This window comes from Tetrao urogallus, assembly GCF_951394365.1.
Source record: "Tetrao urogallus genome assembly, chromosome: 5".
Taxonomy (NCBI): Eukaryota; Metazoa; Chordata; class Aves; order Galliformes; family Phasianidae; genus Tetrao; species Tetrao urogallus.
In genome coordinates this window covers 42,281,426-42,301,747 of record NC_136818.1, presented here as the reverse complement: position 1 = coordinate 42,301,747, position 20,322 = coordinate 42,281,426, and the positions used below count along the sequence as shown (strand labels likewise).

The following is a 20,322-nucleotide window of genomic DNA, read 5'->3' as shown; positions in this document are numbered from 1 at the left end:
ATCACTCTTCAGCCACTGTTACACTCCTAACTCCTGCAGTAGCTGAGCACTGAAAATAACTTGTGAAGTAAATATTTGAGTAACTGCCCTTTTTTTATGATTCCATTCATAAATCACTATCAAAATACTTCTTTTATAACTTAACAGAATCCTCAGATTCTCAAAATAGAACATTCTTACTGACATTCCAAGTACTTGCAAACAGTTATGTTCTGTGACTATTAGATCTAAGAAGGAACTGACAACAGAAGTGCGTTGCTGAAATGGATGCTTTATGTTGTTTCTCATTTGGGTGAAATAGGTTGCATTCATACATTTCTGCCCCTTTTGCAGTCATAACTCACAAATGAAATACTGTGCCATTCTGAATAGTTTTAATCATTAGATCTTTGGATAAAATTGACAAATTTAATTATTTTTTAGTTTAAAGTACTAATGCAGCATTAGAAAGATTAATCTTCCTATTGGATGACTAAAAAGAATACTGCGGGACTTAGAGAAGTTGGTAACACTTGATCAGTAGAAAAAAAAAAAATACAAGAGATGCTTTAAAAGTAATTCCACCTTGAAATACACTTCATTTGTGGAATGGTGGAAAGGGAGAATGACAAAATGTGATACCAACTTCTCCCTCTAGAACATCATAGGATGAGCACTTTTGTTTTTATTTACTCTCTGAAAACCGAGGGACAGGAACAATAACAGCAACAACCACAGTAATTCAAGAGAGGCTATCATACTGACTGAAGAATTAGTCATGTGGTCATATGGAGCAAGTCTGCAACAGGAAAATACATAACACCAAAGCAGTATAGGGCAGCAAATGGCATCATGGACAATTTTATTGCCAACTTTTACTCTTTTACAGTCCCTAAGAAGTAAAATATGTCCATTTAAGTGTCTAGTATTATAAACCATTATGTTCTCCTATACAATTCTGCATTATAAATCATCATTTGATTAACTTTTACTTCCATCTACTAGGAACAAAGAAAGAATGGTGAGAATTAATGAAAAAACTCTTCAGTTTTATCTTCTCAACACATTTTATTCATGTGGAAGTAACAGAGGAAAGTGACCTTTGACCCTCAACTTTTTATGATCTTTTAGTAGTTTATTTCAACTATGGGTTAGTTCAGGCTACAAATAAAAAGACGAGGTAGATGATTCCTTTCAAGCCTGTCCCTTTTATGGAATTATCATTTGGAACATGATGCTCCATAAACACACATAACGCAGCTCCCAAGTCATCTTTTTCACACAGTCCAAACCTATCAAATCTTTTAGTCACGACATGTTTAACAAAAAGGCACTAAATTGACTTGGTAAGTTTCTATATTAAAATAGCAATCTGCAAAGCCTGGTCACTCAGGTATTTAAATCATTTTCCCCAACACTACGTTAGCAGGAGTATTTATGTATGTTAAGCACAGTTAATATAAGAATTCTCAGTTAGGAAGCCCACTGAAATACAAAGTGACTCAGCAGGAAGCCATTCAAATCCAGTCACACCCATTAGGTAAGCTCTGCATGTTCCACCATCTAGGTCTTTTCTGTATTTGTACCACACCTCCCAGTGTTTATCTTTTGTCATCTCCAGAAAATAGGAAAATAATTTTCTTGACAAAAAAAAAAAAAAAAAAAAAAAATCAAGGCTTCCTCATTTCCACATGAAGAAAATTTTTCTACTGCTGTATTTTAATATATTTAAACATTTGTAATCAAGTGTTAAGCCATACTGGAAGCTGATCCAGCCAACAATGCACTTTTTCCATCAGCTGATCTCCCTCTAGCGAGGAAACAGTGCAAGCTGAATGAGCACAGCCTGCTTGAAACAGGTCATTTAGACATTCTGCTTTCTAGACTAGAATGGGTAAGCCATTATAATAACCTCCTCATAAAACAGAAGAGAAAGTAGAGGAAGAGAAGGAATAATAAGAAAACCCATGTTAACATTAATGCAAGTTGAAAGAATGAATTCTAGAAAGGAAAGTTATGTAGCAAAAAGAAAGTTATTTCAAATCCTCAGATTACTAAGGAACTGCAGTGATGAATTCATATGTCACATTGTTTTCATAATTAAAAAAAGGACTTGGTTAAATTACTTTGATTGATACCTACATTAGAATTTAACAAGCAGTAATGTATATATGCTAATCAGTTCTTTCAGCACTATACACATCTGTAGCTAAAAAAGCACTAACATTAATGCTCACACAGTGCACACACATGCTACAGTTACCTCATTATATTTTTCATAACCTGTTTCAGTTAATGCCTTCAAGGTTGAACAGAAAAAAGGAAAAGAAATAAGAAAAAGTAACAGTATTTGAAACTTAAAAATCAAAAGTGAAATTCATTATCATTAATGCTACATAAATATAACACTTCAAAAGGATAAATATAGTTAACTTTTACTGATGTGATTAAAAATGAATAACACTTCAAAAAACACTGGCATTTTTCATTTTTTTTTTCCCCTTACTGGTGCAGTTGAGATTCACAGTGTATTTCAACTATAGATACAAATGATTTTTCTGCTCTGCTCTAGCAATGCACATCAGATTACTCACCAGTTTTGCTACCTTAGAGCTCTAAAGTACTCTGATCTATTAAAAAACCTTCAAAACTAGGTTACTAAATTCATGTTGCTGTCATTACTGCCAAAAATCAGAAGGTTGATCAAGATTTTACATATCCACGGTCAGCTTATTTCTGCTGTTTTTAATCTGTCTCCTACTGTAGTCTCAAGTAGGATACTCTCCTAAATACTCCAATACTTAATGCTCTTCTAAACAAATAGTTTTCTACAATTTCAAGCGCAGTCATGTGAACATTTACTCTTCCTTGAAAGATATGCTAATATTTCCCAAAAGATAAAGCCATATTGAGCGAAGTGCTTCATATGGCTGAAGTCTTTTAGCTGGGTTAGTACTTAGGGAAAGCAACATAAAAAGGTGTAAGAATATAGTTTACTGGAGGAAAACAAGCAAATACCTAGAAGCAGTTCTTCAGGTCAATTATTTCAGAACACACACAGGAGACAGATTAAATAATAGTTTCTAATGAAATCAGTGAGGATTATTTAATTTCTGACATCTCAGAGACAGCACATAACTGCACTGTTGTGCTATAAACAGAAATTCCAGCTAAATAACTCTAATGAGATCAATGAAAACTTATATCCAAAAATCACTAACTTATGTCACTGTGAACACCTACGACATGAAGAACAACTTGCCCTACTTCCCCATCTCTAAAGTGTACAGAAATATATTACTGAGCAAACTGCTATCCCTGTTACTAATGCAACAAATGCAACTATTGCTCCTACAGATCAATAGAAACATTTCCTTGAATTATAAGGTAATGTTACTCACAGTATGATAAGAAAGTGACATAATGATATTACCTGCAGAAAGCTGTCTCGGCAGCAAAGAAATTCATTCTTCTTCATGATAGATTCAGATGTTAACACCAGTTCATTTTTACTAAGGGCTGGTTCACTTCGGCATGGATATACAGCCTTAAGAGAAAAAAACAAATCATTCACATGAAAATGAAATTTCAATATAGACACAGAATGGAGATATATGCAAATGATTAACAGTATACTTAAGTATTATTTTTAAACTCCATGTTTGATGACTGTGAAAAGGCAGTCCATATACATTTGTGTTCAAATAAATCTGAAGGTGTACGCATCCAGATTTCCAATTCTGCCAACATATTACACTCAGATTACAGAAACCCACACAGTCATTTCTGCAAAAGGCTTTATGTTGTGAAAAAGCAAAACCAAAAATAAATATTGTTTAAAAAAAAAATCACAATATTTCAAGAGTTATTCAACAGAATGTTAGGATGACGTAAGCAATACTTCAGCACAAAAAAGTTTTGAATTAAATAAGAATTGCTTTGTGTAATTTAAATCCTACATAACATCTGACTGAATCAGTAGTAACTTTGCTACCATATGGTGTTATGTATGCCTATATATGTAAGAACACAGCTTTCCACTGCTCATACACTTAAGTTCCAGTTGTTCTATTCTGATGTGAAAGGTACCTATAACTCTTAGCAGACATGCTAAAAAAAAAAAAAAAAACCCTGATATCAAGACTGCCAAAAATGTGATTTAAATCCTGAATTAAAAACTGAATCAACGCTCTGCATAATTTTTCTCCTTCCCACATGCATAATAGTCTTTTCACTTGGAACAAAATGTCATTAATCCTTACTCTGATATTGTCTAGAACTCGCTTAAATTCCAGTGGTTCATCCTTCCCTTCCATTGCTGCAGGATCCAAGCCATCTCCTCCATAAATAAACTGAATAATGTCACCAGTAGAACTTCTGACTGTCAAATCATACTGTGAACAGAGATCTTCAAGGGACTTTACCAGCCGCCTCTGAAGGAAAAAAGATGCAGGGAAGATAAAGTGTGATTGCTTTATTGGTTGGAACCATTAAAATTAAAGAAAATAGTCAGAAAGTACATTTGACAGTGCAGGCACAAAAGCCTATTTTAAGCTACACATTCCCTAGACCTTCCCCATAACATGAGAGACAGCAATAACAAGATTTAAGGCCATAATACAATTTTGTTATTGTTTCCAATACTACAGAGTTCCTGAATGCCAGATTGCAATAACCTATTACAATCTAAAGACTATTTGTGGTTATTCATGACAAAAAACCTCAAGTCTTGTATTCTTTTGTATTCTAGTCGGGTTTGTTTCTCAAGTGATATTAATTTTGCATGCAGCAACAAAACCAGACAACAATTGCTTTCACTGACAAAAAAAAAAACAATTAGCTCATCCATCCAATGCCAATAGTTGCCATTCTTCCATCAGTGTTAGCTAGCTATTGTTTCTTACATAAATTCATTTTCTGGGAAATCCAAGTCTCTACAGCCTGCCACCTAAAGAGAACAGATACTAAAAGAAAGGATTAGACATATTTATATCACCCGAACATCTTATTTTCTGTTTCTCATCAACATATCAAAACTGAAAAGGCATTCAGCTCAAACCTATGTTATATCATATCTGCACAAAAATTAAAGCACCTTGAAAACAGTCCTCAATATTTACCTAGAATGAGGGCTTTTTTTAATCACCTACATTCAAAACAAAACAGCTTAACACAAGCATATTACTGCACTATTGCTTGACATATCTCACAAGCCTCACACCTACTCTTATATTAAAAACATACAACAATAGAAACCTACACAAAACACATGCACTGCCCCCCCATCCTATCAAGCATTAAGTAAATAGTCTCATTTGGAAAAACTGATGAAGCTCCCAATCCACTGACAGTTACCTGCATGTATCCAGTTTCAGCTGTTTTTACAGCAGTGTCAACCAGACCTTCTCGACCAGCCATAGTGTGAAAAAAAAATTCAGTGGGAGTCAATCCAGAATAGAAGCTGTTAGCAACAAAGCCTTTCGCTGCTGGAAGCTACAGGAAAGAGAGGAAAGAAGTTGAAATACAATTAACATCCCATATATATATATATATATAAAAAACAGGAAGAAAAGATAGGTGATATACAAGCATAGAAAAATTTGTCTCAGTTGCGTTTAGCCCTGAAACGTAATGTATTTTAAATCTGACACAGGCTTCAGTATCCTCAACTAGTTTTTCCCAAACTACTAAATCAGATTTTAGCTCACTTTTAAATCCAGCCATGCCTCTAGCCACTCCTGCAAACACTACACCAACTTCCAACAAGTCAACTTCACTTAATGATAAGAGAATTGAAAGGATAATACAAACGTTCATGACAAAGACCAAGGAATCTAGAAAAAATATGGAGATATGTACATAACTAATTCTTGTTTTCCTATGATATCTGAGAACAGCTCTTGAAAATGAACTTTATGCAGGCATTACAAAGTCAAAAAACATCAAGCTGTCTCCATGACAACACAATCACATATAAGCTACAAAAAGGTTCATGCCTGAAGACTACCATATGCCACTATGTAAATAGGAAGTGCTTTCTAAATCAATAAAAAAAAGCCAGAGTTAAAACTTGAACTTTTATTCTTACATAACCAAAGAAGTTTTTTCCTCAATTTACTCAGAAAATATAAGATTTTGTTGCAGAATTCATAAATTGAAATTTGGACTTTAGTAACAGATCTAAATGTCATGGTTGTCATCTGACACGAGTTAAATCTGTTAACAAGATTGATGACTGGTGTTAAGAACTTTCTCTGGTGATCATTAAGTTTCAGACGAGCAGTTAAGGAAAAACAAACCAATAAGCCACAAATCCCATTGATTTGCATTAACAAGTGCATGATTCCTCATTGCTATGTACAAAGCATCCAATGATATATATCCTAGTACAGAAAGAAAAAAACATACCCCAGAATGATTTTTCTGATGTGTTTCACTGACTGATAATACACCCAAAAGGCGTACTGAAAACTCGCAATGCAGTGAGAGACAGCAAGACAAATTAGCAAATAATTTTAGAACCAAAAATGCATCAAGCTTACTTTAAATTACTAAATTAGAATTCTACCATGGAAAACAGCAAGTTCCAGCTGTAAATATTTAGGCTAATGAAATGTCCTACAACAATTCACAATACTACTACTAAGCTCCACATTACATTCAAAACATTTTAAATTAAATGTATGTGTTCCTGTTTCTTTACCATGCACCTTTCTTAAAGTGTTCTAAGTTAACTTGTTTCACTTTTCTTTACAGTGTTTTAACATACAGAATTACCTTAGAATGCTTCTCAAAATGAGGCAAAGACCTATTCTCAAATCCATCAGGAACTCTGGACCCACTGATAGCCTGCTGACCTACACATGCAATCATCTGGGATATATTAATGAAGGAGCCTAAAAAGAAAGGAAAAATCTTACAAATGAGTAATATCAACACTGACAGAGCTGCCTTAATTTCTTTGAAGACAGTTAACAATTCTATATTTTTCTTGGAGTCATGGACATTCATTATAGTTAAATACTATCCTGTCTTGTGTTATGGATTCTGGTTTATAAAACACAATCGTAGTTTTAGTATTTTGATTCACAGTTTCTCCAAAAAGCATATTTCAACATTTTAAAAGAAGGGTTAAGTGTTTACCATGATTTCTACAACAAAATAAACCTCAGATAATGAAAAAGCTTTATTTGCAGTGAAAACGGCTTTTTACTATTTCTAATTCTCAAGGAATCATTTCTGGCTGATTTTTCCACGACAGATTCTTCAAACGGGAGGTACAACAAAAGTCTTCAGAACAAGTCCTAGTAGGATGCTTTTCAAGTAGTACAAAAAAAATTTAAAGACAATAACTGAAAATGAGCTGGTGAACTATTTAATGAGAGCCAACTAGCAATTACAGAAAGGAGTCACTTCAACTTTGCAGGATGTGAATTGTGTAATTGCACAACTGCCTGCATCAAATAAGCTATTATGACAGAACAAGTAATTTTAAGAACACAGATGGAATTAGCAAACTCTGGAACTCAGCTATCCCTACCTTTAGAACCACAAAGAGCCATAATAAGGGGACTGTTGCTCTTGTCCAGTTCTCTGAGACAGGCACTGCCAGCATGATCTCTGATAACAGAGAGTTCTTTAAGTATTAAAGCCTGAAATCCAAGAACAGAGATTTGGTATTAGTAAAAAAAGCCATACGCAAACAATATATTACCATTTTCCAGCAGTACCTTCAGTAGTGAATAAGTACTAAAAATAGAATTAAGAGAAATAAGCCTGGAATTTATTTTGGTAAAGTTGCAACTTTTAACTTGGGTAACTTTCCAGTTTGCAGCAAAATAATTCTTTGTTGGGTTAAGGCAGCAGTATCTGGGCACATTACAACCTCTTAAGCTACTTACACCAAGTACTGAACTAAGCTAAGCTGTACTATGTGAAAGATTACTGCAAAGAAGTAATTTTGGAATGCTCTCACAATGTACAGTGTTAATATCTCTGATATTTTATAAACTATACCAAAAACCAGGGTCTCTGAGAAGAGGAAAAGCATGAAACACGGGAAGACTTCTTTTAGGCAAAACGTAACTAGACAAATGTGGAAGTACTTCACAGGGTGGGTTTGCCTGTCTGTTTTTCCTCGTACACTTCCTCCCCTACATCCCTTTCTACTGTTAAGAAACTAAAAGATACATTGATAGCCAAGAGAACAGACATAAAACTATTAAAGTCAATTAACATAGTATTCTTCAGCTTATTAACATAGTATTATTCAGATATCATTAAGATACTATCCCTAAGCTTTTGGATAATGTTAGCTGATCTTGATTTTTTTTTTCTTTTAAACAGAAGGAGTCAAAAGAAAAAAGTGTAACTGAAGTCCACTTGACAGCTGTTCTAATAGGATATAAGAAAACATACTGCTTGTAGACAGAATTCTAATTAAAAGAGTTTTGTTTCTTGGACTAAATTTATTGTTGTTACTGTTGTTTATTAATTCAGTAAATATTGGTAAATGCAATGAATCTTGTTTTCATTTCTTATTCTGTGTCACTTCAACACTTCCAGTGGGGTGGGAGGATCCTGGTTATTAAGCATTTAACTAACATTTTAACATTTAGCTGGCTACTTGCATCTAAAGGATTAGATATTCAGACAACAAAAGTTGCACGCACACAGACCATACTTATATTTTTAAGCATCAGGAGACAACATTTAGCTTCACAAATGAAGCTAAACATACATTCATAAAGTTTCTATTCTAAATACATATTGACTTAATTTAAAATGCTTACCTCTAGCGTCTCTTCCGCAGTACAACCAGGCTGCTGCTGTAGCTTGCCAGTGTTCAGTGCTTCAATATATTCATCACATTTCTTATAACCAGCATGCAGCAGCTCATACTTAGCTTTTAACAGGCCTTGACCTGGGGTAACATCGCCAATTCCAATTGAAAAGCCACGATTAGCTGTCATAAAATAAGAAGATTATAATGCTAGCTCAATCTCACACATAAAAAAATAGAAATGAAAATCAGGAAATTTTGTCATTTGGAACTTTGTTACTTTGTTATTTCCTCCCACCATGTGACAGACACAAGCACTTTGTAAACATACCAATTGTTTCACTACTTGACAGTTTAATGACTATCTTTTTGTTTTTTCTTTGTTTTGAACAGGATACATTGTATATGAAACAAATTTTGCTTGATTGTTCTGGATTTCTGCTTTAAGATATTGTTTTACAAGGAAACTTACAAAGATAGACAGGAGCAAGTCTGGCTAGCCTTGACATGGCATCTGCAGCTTCCACTTGTCCCCAGTCTCTCAGCAAAATGTAGAAGATATTATTTTTTGATCCAGAACCTAGGGTTCCTTTGTCCATACTGCCACTCATTAACTCACTGTTCTGAATTGTGACATCTAGAAATAGAAAAGCAAAAATAATTCAGAATTCTAAAGCATGACTCAAAGATTCTCACACTCAGTTCACCTCCGAAACACATCCAGAAGCAGTCTGAATTTGAACATCTACCATGTTATTGAAAGCTTCCAAAACACAGCTTTAGAAGTATTACTCACAAGAATCATTGTAACACAGATCTTCCCCTTTGCCACAATACTGCTTGCCCTTGGTTCGCAGATTGGCTTTTACAGGACAGTCATCACTGGGCTTGAGAATGAGGCTGAAAACCTGCTTTCCCGTCCAGAGTGTTACAGGCTTAGGAAAATAAAATGACAGGAATTAGGGTTACAGATTTTATGATACAACTACTAGAAGCAGCAAGTAAGAGTCTAATTGTAAAATCCTGTTTTTAATTCTTAATCTTTCCATACTAAATAGGAAGCCACATAATGCTATTCCTTTGAATAGAAAAACAATATGCATTTCTACATAAATAAAAATGCTGATTCCCAAATGTCTATTCTTTATGTAAGGGTATGTGCATGCATTTACTGAGACATGCTTCATTGCTCCCTCTCACTATCACGTTTCCCTGATTAGGAAAGGAAAAAAATATGATGCTACGTGAATTTCATTTCACAAGCTAGGTATCACATTTATAGTTACTTATGTAATGCTGTCTGAAGCTATAAGAGATTAAAGATTTATGTAATTATGTACTTCACTCACTTGTAGTTAAACATAAGTAAACACATCACTGCTAAAAGCAGCTATATCTTCTCATTTTGAATGAGAAAAGCAGTCAAAGAAACACTGCTCCTTGTTAAAAAAAGGTTCATATAAACTCAAAATGAATGCACTTTATTTCTTACAGTATCTAATACAAAACAAACAGAAAACATAAGAATGGTCTCTTCACTGAAAGCATCCCCATAGGTAAAGAACATATAAAGTGTTCATAATATTAAATAACAGTGTGACACACCTTCAAAATTGCTGGGGGAGGAAGACGAACTTTAATTTTTTCATCCTTGCCAACCAGAATAGAAGCAATGATTTGGCAGGCTTTTGCTCGATCAAAGAAGGTATCTTTTAGTGTAAGAAGATAGGCACCTGAAAAGTGATTACATTTAGAGGTTATTGCATATTCAGTATTAATGACTTTATTCTGATACTAAGTAACTATGCACTGCACAAAATAACAATAGTTTACACAGCTTTTCAGATAAAATTAAGTCTATGACATTCAGATTTCATAGAATCACAGAATCACAGAATCACAAGGTTGGAAACGCCCTACAAGATCATCTAGTTCAACCATCCTCCCATCACCACTACTACAAGCACTGAACCACATCTCGCAGCTCCTCATCCAGACACCTCTTGAACACTGCCAGGGACAGCAACTCCACCACCTCCCTGTGCAGCCATTTCAGTGCCTGACCGCTCTCTGAGAGAAAAAGTTTTTCCTTATGGCTCATCTGAACCTCCCCTGACACAACTTGTGGCCACGTCCTCAGGTCCTGTTTGCTGCCTGGGAGAAGAGGCCAAACCCCTCCTCATAACAACCCTTCTTTGCTACCCTCTGTTCTTTTTCATACACTGTGCCATAAGTTAAAAAAAAAAAAAAAAAAAATGCTTCAGCACTGACTTTGTACACTTTCATATATTCATTACTTCTCTTGAAGAAATAATGCAAACTGAAGATACTTGCTGTAGGTTAAAACTCGTTTTAGGCTAATAAGTTTAACTCCTCTACCATAATCGTAATTAATTTACACTACATAACATGTGAAGATCCTAAACATTCACTTTTGATGTTGAAAAGACCACAAACCACAAAAAGCTACTAAAAATAGCACCAACTACAGTTGACAGTATCAGAAGCAATCGGAAGAACATCCTATTTCAGACTAAAAAATGGCCTTACTCTCATACGGTCACTTTCACTTGTACAAGACAAAATTTTAAGTTGATATAGAAAAAAACTACTAAAAAAGGATTCTCAAAGAATTATTAGATTACACAGCTCTAAAATAAGATTAAGTACACACCTGTTAAGAAATCTTGAATAGCAGCAATTAGAGGTTCTCCATTCCTTGGTGTTACCAAGTTTGCTTTAGTCTATATGATGTAAAATTAAAAGTTACACACTGCAAAACACTGATATTCCATTTAGGTAGATTTAGATACCAATTCCTGCATCCTGATACTTCACTCAAATATTTTGAAAATACATCACTTCCATGCACCAAACATTAAAAACTATGATTTAACATGTATCACATACATCACATACATCTCCTCAAACATCATAATACAGCAAACAAATTGAGTTTAGGGTAAGGAGCTCCCACTCACACTATTTCCTGCTCCAGTTAGTCATCCCTATAACCCCATCTATACAGTACCTGGCTGCCTCAGATTTGCCTGAACTATTCACAGGACAATAATATCCTAGATTATACTTTTTTTTTTTTTAAATTGTTGAAGCTTTCTTTTTAAGCTCCCAAATCACCTCAGCAAGTCAATACATGCTGCAAACAACAGCTGTCTTCGCACAGCAGAACTAGTCACCCGAGAGGACCAATGTCCTGGAAAATCCTCAAATTACTGCTACTGACTCCACTTTCATGCTACAGATAAAGCACTGCAACCACCATATTCCTCTATTTACCTTTTTTTTTTTTTCCTCCATTTTTTCCACCCTCCTAAATAAAAACCTACTCATCTGTCTCCTCTAGTAATTATTAGCTCAGCACAAACCCACTATTTTGGCAGCAACTGATAATGGTAGTCAAGCAGAAACATGTTGACAACATGTACTTATTTAAAAATCCAGAATTTGCCAGGAATACTAAATGCACATGTATTAGACTATCACCCAGTCTACTGTCAGACTAACAGCTCTGTTTTATTCTCAATTCCCTTTTCCATTTTGCTTCTAAGGAGTTTCATAGCTGCATACTATCCATACTCATTGAACCTGATGGTAACTTTAGATCTCACATGTAAGATAAGTATTACAAGGCATGGCCATCACTAGCAAAGTCCCAATACATGATCTACATACATACCCCCATTAAAACAAGTGCTTCTGCTTTTGCTTCTTCTGTCTGAGGAAGGTGAAGGTTCATCTCATCTCCATCAAAGTCTGCATTGTATGGTGTACAGACACATTCATTAAATCTGAATGTCCTATGGGGTTTTACTCTAGCCTGCAAACAGAAAAAAAGTGTTTTGCATGCAGCGAAGCATGTGGAGAGATGAAAGACTAAGCTCAAGTGCTTCTTTGTAGGCATTATGCATTCTATTACAGATATGCATCAAAATTTCTGACTGTGGGACTCATCACAGCCATGAAACAACAGAAACTGAATACGTTATTGGTTACACAAATACATCTAACTTCTATTATGAAGTATTTATACAGAATGCTTTCTAGAGGCCACAGGAACTTTACAATAGCGAAATGCTTACTCAAAAACAGATTCTGAAGTCAAATAGAGCTGTTAAAAGAACTGTCTGGCAGCATACTGTCCAGTTACACATCAATTCCCACGCAAAAAGCACAACTGCATGGTTAGAAAAGCACCTATTTCTGTACATGCAAGAGATAAATAGCCGCAAGTGAAGGCCTCTTAATCACATGATGTACTACCACCTTACTGTTAGACTGTGCACTCACAATGTGAGCCATAATGCTCAGCTTATGAAGAGAGGGCTGTCGGTTGAACAGGACAATATCACCATCTATAAGATGCCGTTCCACAATATCACCAAATTTCAGCTCCTGTGCCATCTTTTCTCGGTTTCCGTATTTCAAGAATCTTACAACAACGTGTCATAAAAAAAAAAAAAGACAAAGACTTAGAGAACTTCAAATAAATTCTGTGTTCACAATGCAAGCTTCTCCATTAAATGTTGAAGTATTTGTACTGCAATGACTAGATGACAAAACATAGGGACTGCATCACCAAACATTAGATCAGTTACTATTTTAAGTAACAAAATTGTGGTATTAGTAAAAATGACAGTTATTACCACAAAAACTAGGAAAGCCTACAAAGACAAACCAATTATTTTTGTTGTATCAGGGAGAACAGGGAGTTTCAATCTCATACAATTACTTTTTGGTATCCATAAACTGATAGCCCTTGGGTGAAAACAGACAGCACAAAGTGACCAATGTTGTCTCCTTTCACTTATCACCTCTCAGTAAGACCCAAAACATTCATCTCATTCAAGTTTCTGTACTACCTATGGTATCTAGGCCTCGATACCAAATAGAGACTGCCCTAAAGTAATCTAATTGCAGTTCACTATCATTAATATGTGAATTTTAAGTATATGCACATATATATATATACATACATATAGTGAATATAATCTCTTCAGGTTTAGTATGACTCCTTTTCATATATATATATTTTTTTTTGCTACTGTCTTGTATGAAAGATGTTAGAGAAAAAAATGATGCCAATCCCTTTAGATATAATTGATTCCCCACAGCAGTAAGAACAAGCTCATGAGAAGAGATGAAAAGTGAATAATTACAGATAAACATGGTACCTTTTCATCTGTGTGTGCCTTTGCTGAATGAAGTTGGCTCCAGGATGAATATCAGGACCATTTCGGACAAGTTTCCTCATAAAATTAATATTTGCTTTGTTCACCTATTGCATAAACATTTCAAACAGGAAGAAATGAAACATCCACAATTTTTCAGCACAACTGATTATTCCCCTCACAGCCTTCAGCCGTGAAGTAAGAAGAGAAAAATTTAGAGCACAGTAATGTGAAAAGTCTGGGAAGGAAATTTAGAAATGAGACAATCACTCATTAAGCAGATAAATCAATGAAAATATGAAGCTATATTTAAAGTCAGAAAACATCAAGGTAAACCATTCTATCCTGGTCTGTCACTCCTTACCCCATATGCTTCCACAGTACTTATATACATCCGATAGTACAAGTTTTGTTTACCAGCAGCAGCCAAATCACACACTAAGCACATATACAACACATTTATTCCGTTTTAGAAGAACAGTATAATAACTACACTAGTGTATGATTAAAAAAAACTAACAACAAAACAACCTCCCCCCCAAAAAAAAACACACAAAAAGGCAGAGAAAAGGTTTGGTTCTGTGCTACCTACCTTTTCAGGAAAAGTCAGTATTTTAGCAACATGAATAGGCACTGCTACTTCATCTATTCTTAAGTTAGGATCAGGGGAAATAACTGTTCTGCCAGAGAAATCCACTCGCTTTCCAGACAGATTCCCCCTAAACCGACCTAACAAACAAACAAGAGTTCCTTCAGAGAAAGTTAATTTCAAAATGCTGCCTGTTATGATAACACATTAGAATATCTTTGAAGGTACATAACAGTAGCACAACATAATGGTAACAAAGAGATGCTTTGGAATAGAAAATAGTTTTAACTTAACTAAAACCAACTTCTTATACAAACCTTGCTTTCCCTTAAGTCTCTGGACAAAGCCTCTGGTCCATTTTTTAGGTGCCATGTTCAGAGGAATTCCAGAAAGCTCACTGTTGATGTAAAGGGCACACTGCAATTGAAGGAAGTCCCAATCTTCCATAATCATCTGTGTTTTAGCTCCTGATATCCTGTGCTAAAAAAAAAAAAAAAAAAAAAAAAAAAAAGTAATCCATTTCAGAAAATAAACAAAGCAACAAATTAAACTAGCAAAGAGTTTTAATTCTGACAATGAGCACAACTCTTTTTTGGAAAATAACATCAAAAAACTTCACACTCATTAGAATGAAAAAGCCAAGGCAGCCTTCCATTGCTGGAGTATAAGTCTTTCCACAAAAAAAACAACAAAGAAATATTGTTTTTGTCAGCTTCTGACAGATGCTGAAACTATGAATTCCTTTAAATTGTACATTTTTCCAATCTGCTGAAGATAATGTAATTTCACAACCAGGAAAACAATCAGTAGTTACTCATTCTTCAATCACAGGAGAATTTGCTAACTTAGCCTTGTTTTTCTGACAAAAGGTCAGTTTTGAAAATATTAAAAAAAAAAATTAATCTGGTAGAACAGTTCTTCTAAACAAATGGTAAACCATCAGATATACTTCTGTTCAGCTCGATAAATGCGCTAACTGAAAATTGATTTCTTAATAACAGATAGAATAGAAAAAGGTCAAGAACTAGAAAGGTTTCCACAAAAAAAAAAATTTCACTGTAAGCAACCATTCAAAAAAATGTTCCAATAATGGGAAGGGGGCAGGAAAAATCTACAACCAAACATAAAAAATGAATTCACAGGCCAAAACCAAAATGAAAAATCTTGTCCCAGGTCTCCAGTACATTTTTAGCACATTCAATATCAGAAGCAACCAGAGAGCTAGCTCTACTTGAAGCAACTTGATTTCTTTCAATAGAATTCCAAACACCACAGTGGTACAACACAGACTGTTTGCAGGACTGGGAGTAGCAGTACATATAAAACCACTTGCTATAGTCAGCGCTAAACGTTTTGAAAGTAACTGTCTCAGAGAGCTTGAAGGATGACTCACCTTTTTTATTACATCATTGAGGAAAATGATCTCTGTCAGTTTCATTGTCAAGTCATCTTCATTGGTGCCAGACTTCAAGTCACTCACGACAGAGGGTCTGATACACAGTGGAGGCACTAGAAGCCTTGTGAGGATCAAATCTGAAGGCTTACCTGCTTCCGGGTTCATTAGAAGCAGAGGGATATCTTCTGCTGGGATTCTTTTAAAGAGGTTCAATACTACTAATGGATTCAAATTTTCCTACAAAATCAAACAGAAAATGGTAAAATCAAGCCATCATGTAACAATTTGCAACTCCCTTCATCTACTCTATTGTTCTTTTTAAATACTGATTGTTCAACAAATAGAAAACCACTATCAACACACAAAAACACTATCAACAATTAGTTTATTAATTCTGAACCAACCTTTATAGTTTCTTATACTTGCTATTTTTTGTTGGCTTTGTTCATTAGCATTAAGTCATTTCTAACAGTATTTTTTAACAGTATTGCATAGTTACTTCTTAAAGCAATGTAATAGAGGCATTACAACAAACTTAAAATACTTTTCTTACTTAATTAGCAGAAACTGAGATGAACTACAGTTTTTCTTCAGTTTTCTTTAGTTTTTTCTAGTTTTTCTTTAAAAAAAAAAAAAACAAACCACTAAGACAAGAAACACCTTTTGTTTCTCTTCCAGTACACCTACTTCTGCAGTATGAAAAACTCCAGATGCTCATTACTTTTGCTGTACATATATCTACCCATATATCTACCCAGTTCAGCAAGAACAGAAAGAAACAACTGCACACAGTGCAAAGCTGTATGAAAAAATAACAGCTGATTAAGTCTCTTCTCTCCTCATCATTATTACATTCTTCTGAAGAAAACAAATTTCTACGTATTACAGTCCACTCAGAGCTACAGTAAATCTAGAGGTACACAGCATTTCTTTGGATCTACATGTCCTACCCCTTCCATCCCCCCCACTTTTTTTTTTTTTTCTTAAGCTTCTTGAATTCTTACATATGAAGAGCAACCTCCTCACCTACAGGCAGAAAAGTACATACCAGAAGACACTGATAAACAAAGTAATGGTCACAATACAGTAAACATTCTTCACATGTCTTAGTATTTTTAAAATACTGGTCTACAATAAACTGTTACATTGAGAACCTTTCAAAAGCTTTATTTCATGCACAAAAAACAGCAAATATTCAGGTAATAACAAACCTCACCTGAGCTCTTCCCAGTAAGGGCTCTACTTCTTTGTTATGTTCTATGGCAGTTTCAAAGGACTGCAAGAAAGTGGATACTACTGGATCTACAACTTTCTTATTGGTTTTGTACTTTTCATGTATTATTTTCAGTAAACCACACTTCTTCACAGTTCCTGCAAGAAAACGTTGTTGTTTTAAAGAAAAACTTAACAGCAACAAAAAAACAAAGAATTGCTTCAAAATCAAGTCACCCTTCCAGAAAACAGCAACCATATCTAACACTATGAAGAACAATTTAATGGGATTATGAAAAATGAAGATCAGAATTACAGTTTACAAATGCTTCCAAAATAAGGTACCAATCATCAACGACAGCTTGCCACATTTTAAACAAATGGTTAAACAGGGCTTTCTATTTTTGGCCCTTGCAGCACAATAGAAAACATAGCAAAGGCAGTAGAACAGCAAGATCCCAGACCGCAGCAAGAACTTACTTGAATACAACAGCTGTAGGCACAAAAACAAAGAAAAGATACTACTCATCTTCAAAAGGCCTCAAACACACAAAGATTTCCAGAGAGATAGACTTACCTCTGCTGCCAACCCTTAAATGAGGTCTGGGAAGGTGTGGATCCTGTTTCCACCCCTTTTGGTCACTTAGGTGCATTGCATGCACCTGAGTTCCCCTGAGTTGGCCCGGCCTTCCCACCAGGTGTTCAATCACTGCTTCAGGCCGTGACTCAGCATTTTCAATACACACCTTATTCAAGTAATAAGTATTGGTCATTGTAATGAAGAGACGCATAAAAAATAAGTTACTCGGTCAATGTCTACTTCCACATATGTGAAATATCAATAAGACTTTGCTTAGTATAAAGAATGCAACAACCTGTTTCTTAAGAGTAGACAGAGAAAATATCCATTAACTGTGGAAAGAACAAGGATAAAAACCAGTAAAGAACTATGAAAAACTGCTGATGTCAGTGCTCACCATTAAAGGCACCACAGTAAGGACAAGTGTTTTTCTTCCGGCACTTTTCAGACACCTTCTTTTTCAGCCCCCTCTTCTGAAGATATGTAAGGCCTGGCCGCTTCAAGTAATCCAAAAACTGTTTTTTTTCTTCTACTGACAGCATGATACAGCAACAGGTTTTGCAGATCATCTTTAATGTGAACACGTAAGCACAGTCGTTTAACACAACATGCAGAGTTGTAACTTCTACCACAACCTGAGCTCTTCACTAGCACACAGGAATTTTTTAACAAAATACTGTAGACTTGGATGAAAGATGAATTCATATAACAACAACAAAAACAACCAGGTTCATGGGAAAAAAAATACAAAAAAAAAAATTGTCTAAGTTCTGAGGAACTTAAAAAGAATACAAAGCAAACAGAGCTGTGATTCACTGGAATGGCTTAAAAGGCAAGTTAGGTCAAACACATTTACTTCAAACAACTAGAGAAAGATATCAGATTAATGATTCTACGATTTGATTCTAATCTGTTTGAATCAAAAAGAATAACACTGATGCATTTACACTACTAGAATTGATACTTAAACATACTTATTTACAAAACACAAATTGCATGAAATATTTAACACAATCTTACATTTGTCATCTGAACGACTGTTTTTCAAGCAGTACCTCTTGTATCATCTCAGTATCTCATTTCTCTTTAATCATTTACTTTACCAGCCTAGATATTGATAGCAAATGAAAATTAAGTTTACCTGCAAGATGCCAATCACAGCTTTGAAGTATCCAACGTGAAAACACGGCAGTTCCAAGTCAATGTACCCATAATGTCCCAAACAGTCAGCCAGGTTTTTTCCACAGGTTTCACAGGGACGATCTTTTTCACTTGTTCCCTTTGAAAGGAAAGGAACACATGCACAGAATAAAGCTTTAGCTGTAATCAGCTAAATATGTAAAAGACAGAACAGTCCTTAGGCTAGGCAACTATCTTGATAGCAGACCCACAGCCCTCACTCTTTTTTTCCCAGTAACAGAAGCAAGTCAGTGGCACTTCATGAAATACACATCATGAAATCCCATGGGTTCGAAGGGAACTCTGGAGATCAGTGAGTCCAACTCCCTGCTAAAGCAGATTCTCTACAGCCGGTCTAGTAGGCAGCAGTCCTGACAGATATTGAATATCTCTAGAGAAGGAGACTCCACAACCTCTCTAAGCAGCTTGTTTCAGGGCACTGTCACTCTTACAGTAAAGAATTTATTTTACAAATTTGTATGTAACTTCCTGTGTTGCAGTTTGTTCTCATTGCCCCTTATCCTAGTGCTGCATATTGATTAGATCCCCTCTCACCCTTCTCTTCCAGGCTGAACAGTCTCATGTCTCTCAGCCTGTCCTCAGGAGGGAGATGCTTCAGGACCCTCAACATTTCTGTGGCTTCCTGTTGGACCCTCCCTAGAAGTTCCCTATCTTTCTTGAGCTGGGCCCAGAACGGGACATAGTATTCCAGATGTGGTCCCACTGGAGCAGAGTAGAAGAGGAGAAAAGTTTTCCACGCAGCACCTCCTAACAGCAGAGACACTGAACCATGCAGCAGGTGCCAGTGAACCATGTGGCACCTGATCTGCAGCCCACAGACCTCAGCTCCATGTTTTGTGGATGAATGTTTCTGGGTCTCTAAGAATCAGGCAGAGAAATCTCATCTGCTAACTCCTAAGAGTATTTTGCTGAGCCATCCAAATTGTCAAGCTGCAGATGCCATTGCAACTAACAGCCTATATTGTGGAAGTAGAAATATACTTGTGTATACTTTGAATAGTAAACTTCAGATATCTCATTTGTAACTATTTCATGCCAATCCCTAAAAGTGACGTTGTAGGAAACCGAGGCTCCTCACCATGCGGTGGTCGAGCACGCCATACTGCAGCGGGGCGTGGTGGTTGTCCTGGCTGTACAGGTTCTTGCTGACCACCTGGATGTGGGCCTGCTGCCGCATCTCCTCTGGGGATTTCATCCCGAAGCAGATGTGGCTTCTGGGAGGCGAGAGTTCACATAGGGTCATTCAGGGCTGACTGCGCACACGCGAACCCCCCGCCCACACCACCGCTTTTCCCAACGGCCCCTCCAGCCACCCGGTCTCAGTTGCCTCCCGCGCCACGGTCCCGCTCACATTTTCTTGGCCACATCGCTCTCGCGGAACTGCTCTTTCACCAT

General features: G+C 35.8%; 1 protein-coding gene across 1 annotated transcript in view; it reads right to left on the bottom strand.

The window, feature by feature from the left end:
* The window catches only part of POLR3A (RNA polymerase III subunit A), a gene marked incomplete at both ends in the record, with an annotated part of 30,474 nt that extends 10,152 nt beyond the window's left edge, over positions 1-20,322 (bottom strand). Inside the window, 21 exons of the mRNA XM_079536106.1 lie at positions 3,413-3,526; positions 4,242-4,412; positions 5,335-5,472; positions 6,757-6,875; positions 7,520-7,631; positions 8,772-8,944; positions 9,234-9,398; positions 9,558-9,696; positions 10,367-10,494; positions 11,436-11,505; positions 12,459-12,599; positions 13,070-13,211; positions 13,954-14,057; positions 14,543-14,679; positions 14,857-15,019; positions 15,933-16,172; positions 17,152-17,306; positions 18,125-18,296; positions 18,869-19,006; positions 20,006-20,141; positions 20,279-20,322. Coding sequence (XP_079392232.1) covers positions 3,413-3,526; positions 4,242-4,412; positions 5,335-5,472; positions 6,757-6,875; positions 7,520-7,631; positions 8,772-8,944; positions 9,234-9,398; positions 9,558-9,696; positions 10,367-10,494; positions 11,436-11,505; positions 12,459-12,599; positions 13,070-13,211; positions 13,954-14,057; positions 14,543-14,679; positions 14,857-15,019; positions 15,933-16,172; positions 17,152-17,306; positions 18,125-18,296; positions 18,869-19,006; positions 20,006-20,141; positions 20,279-20,322 — 2,901 coding nt within the window. The remainder of the gene's footprint in view (positions 1-3,412; positions 3,527-4,241; positions 4,413-5,334; positions 5,473-6,756; positions 6,876-7,519; positions 7,632-8,771; positions 8,945-9,233; positions 9,399-9,557; positions 9,697-10,366; positions 10,495-11,435; positions 11,506-12,458; positions 12,600-13,069; positions 13,212-13,953; positions 14,058-14,542; positions 14,680-14,856; positions 15,020-15,932; positions 16,173-17,151; positions 17,307-18,124; positions 18,297-18,868; positions 19,007-20,005; positions 20,142-20,278) is intronic.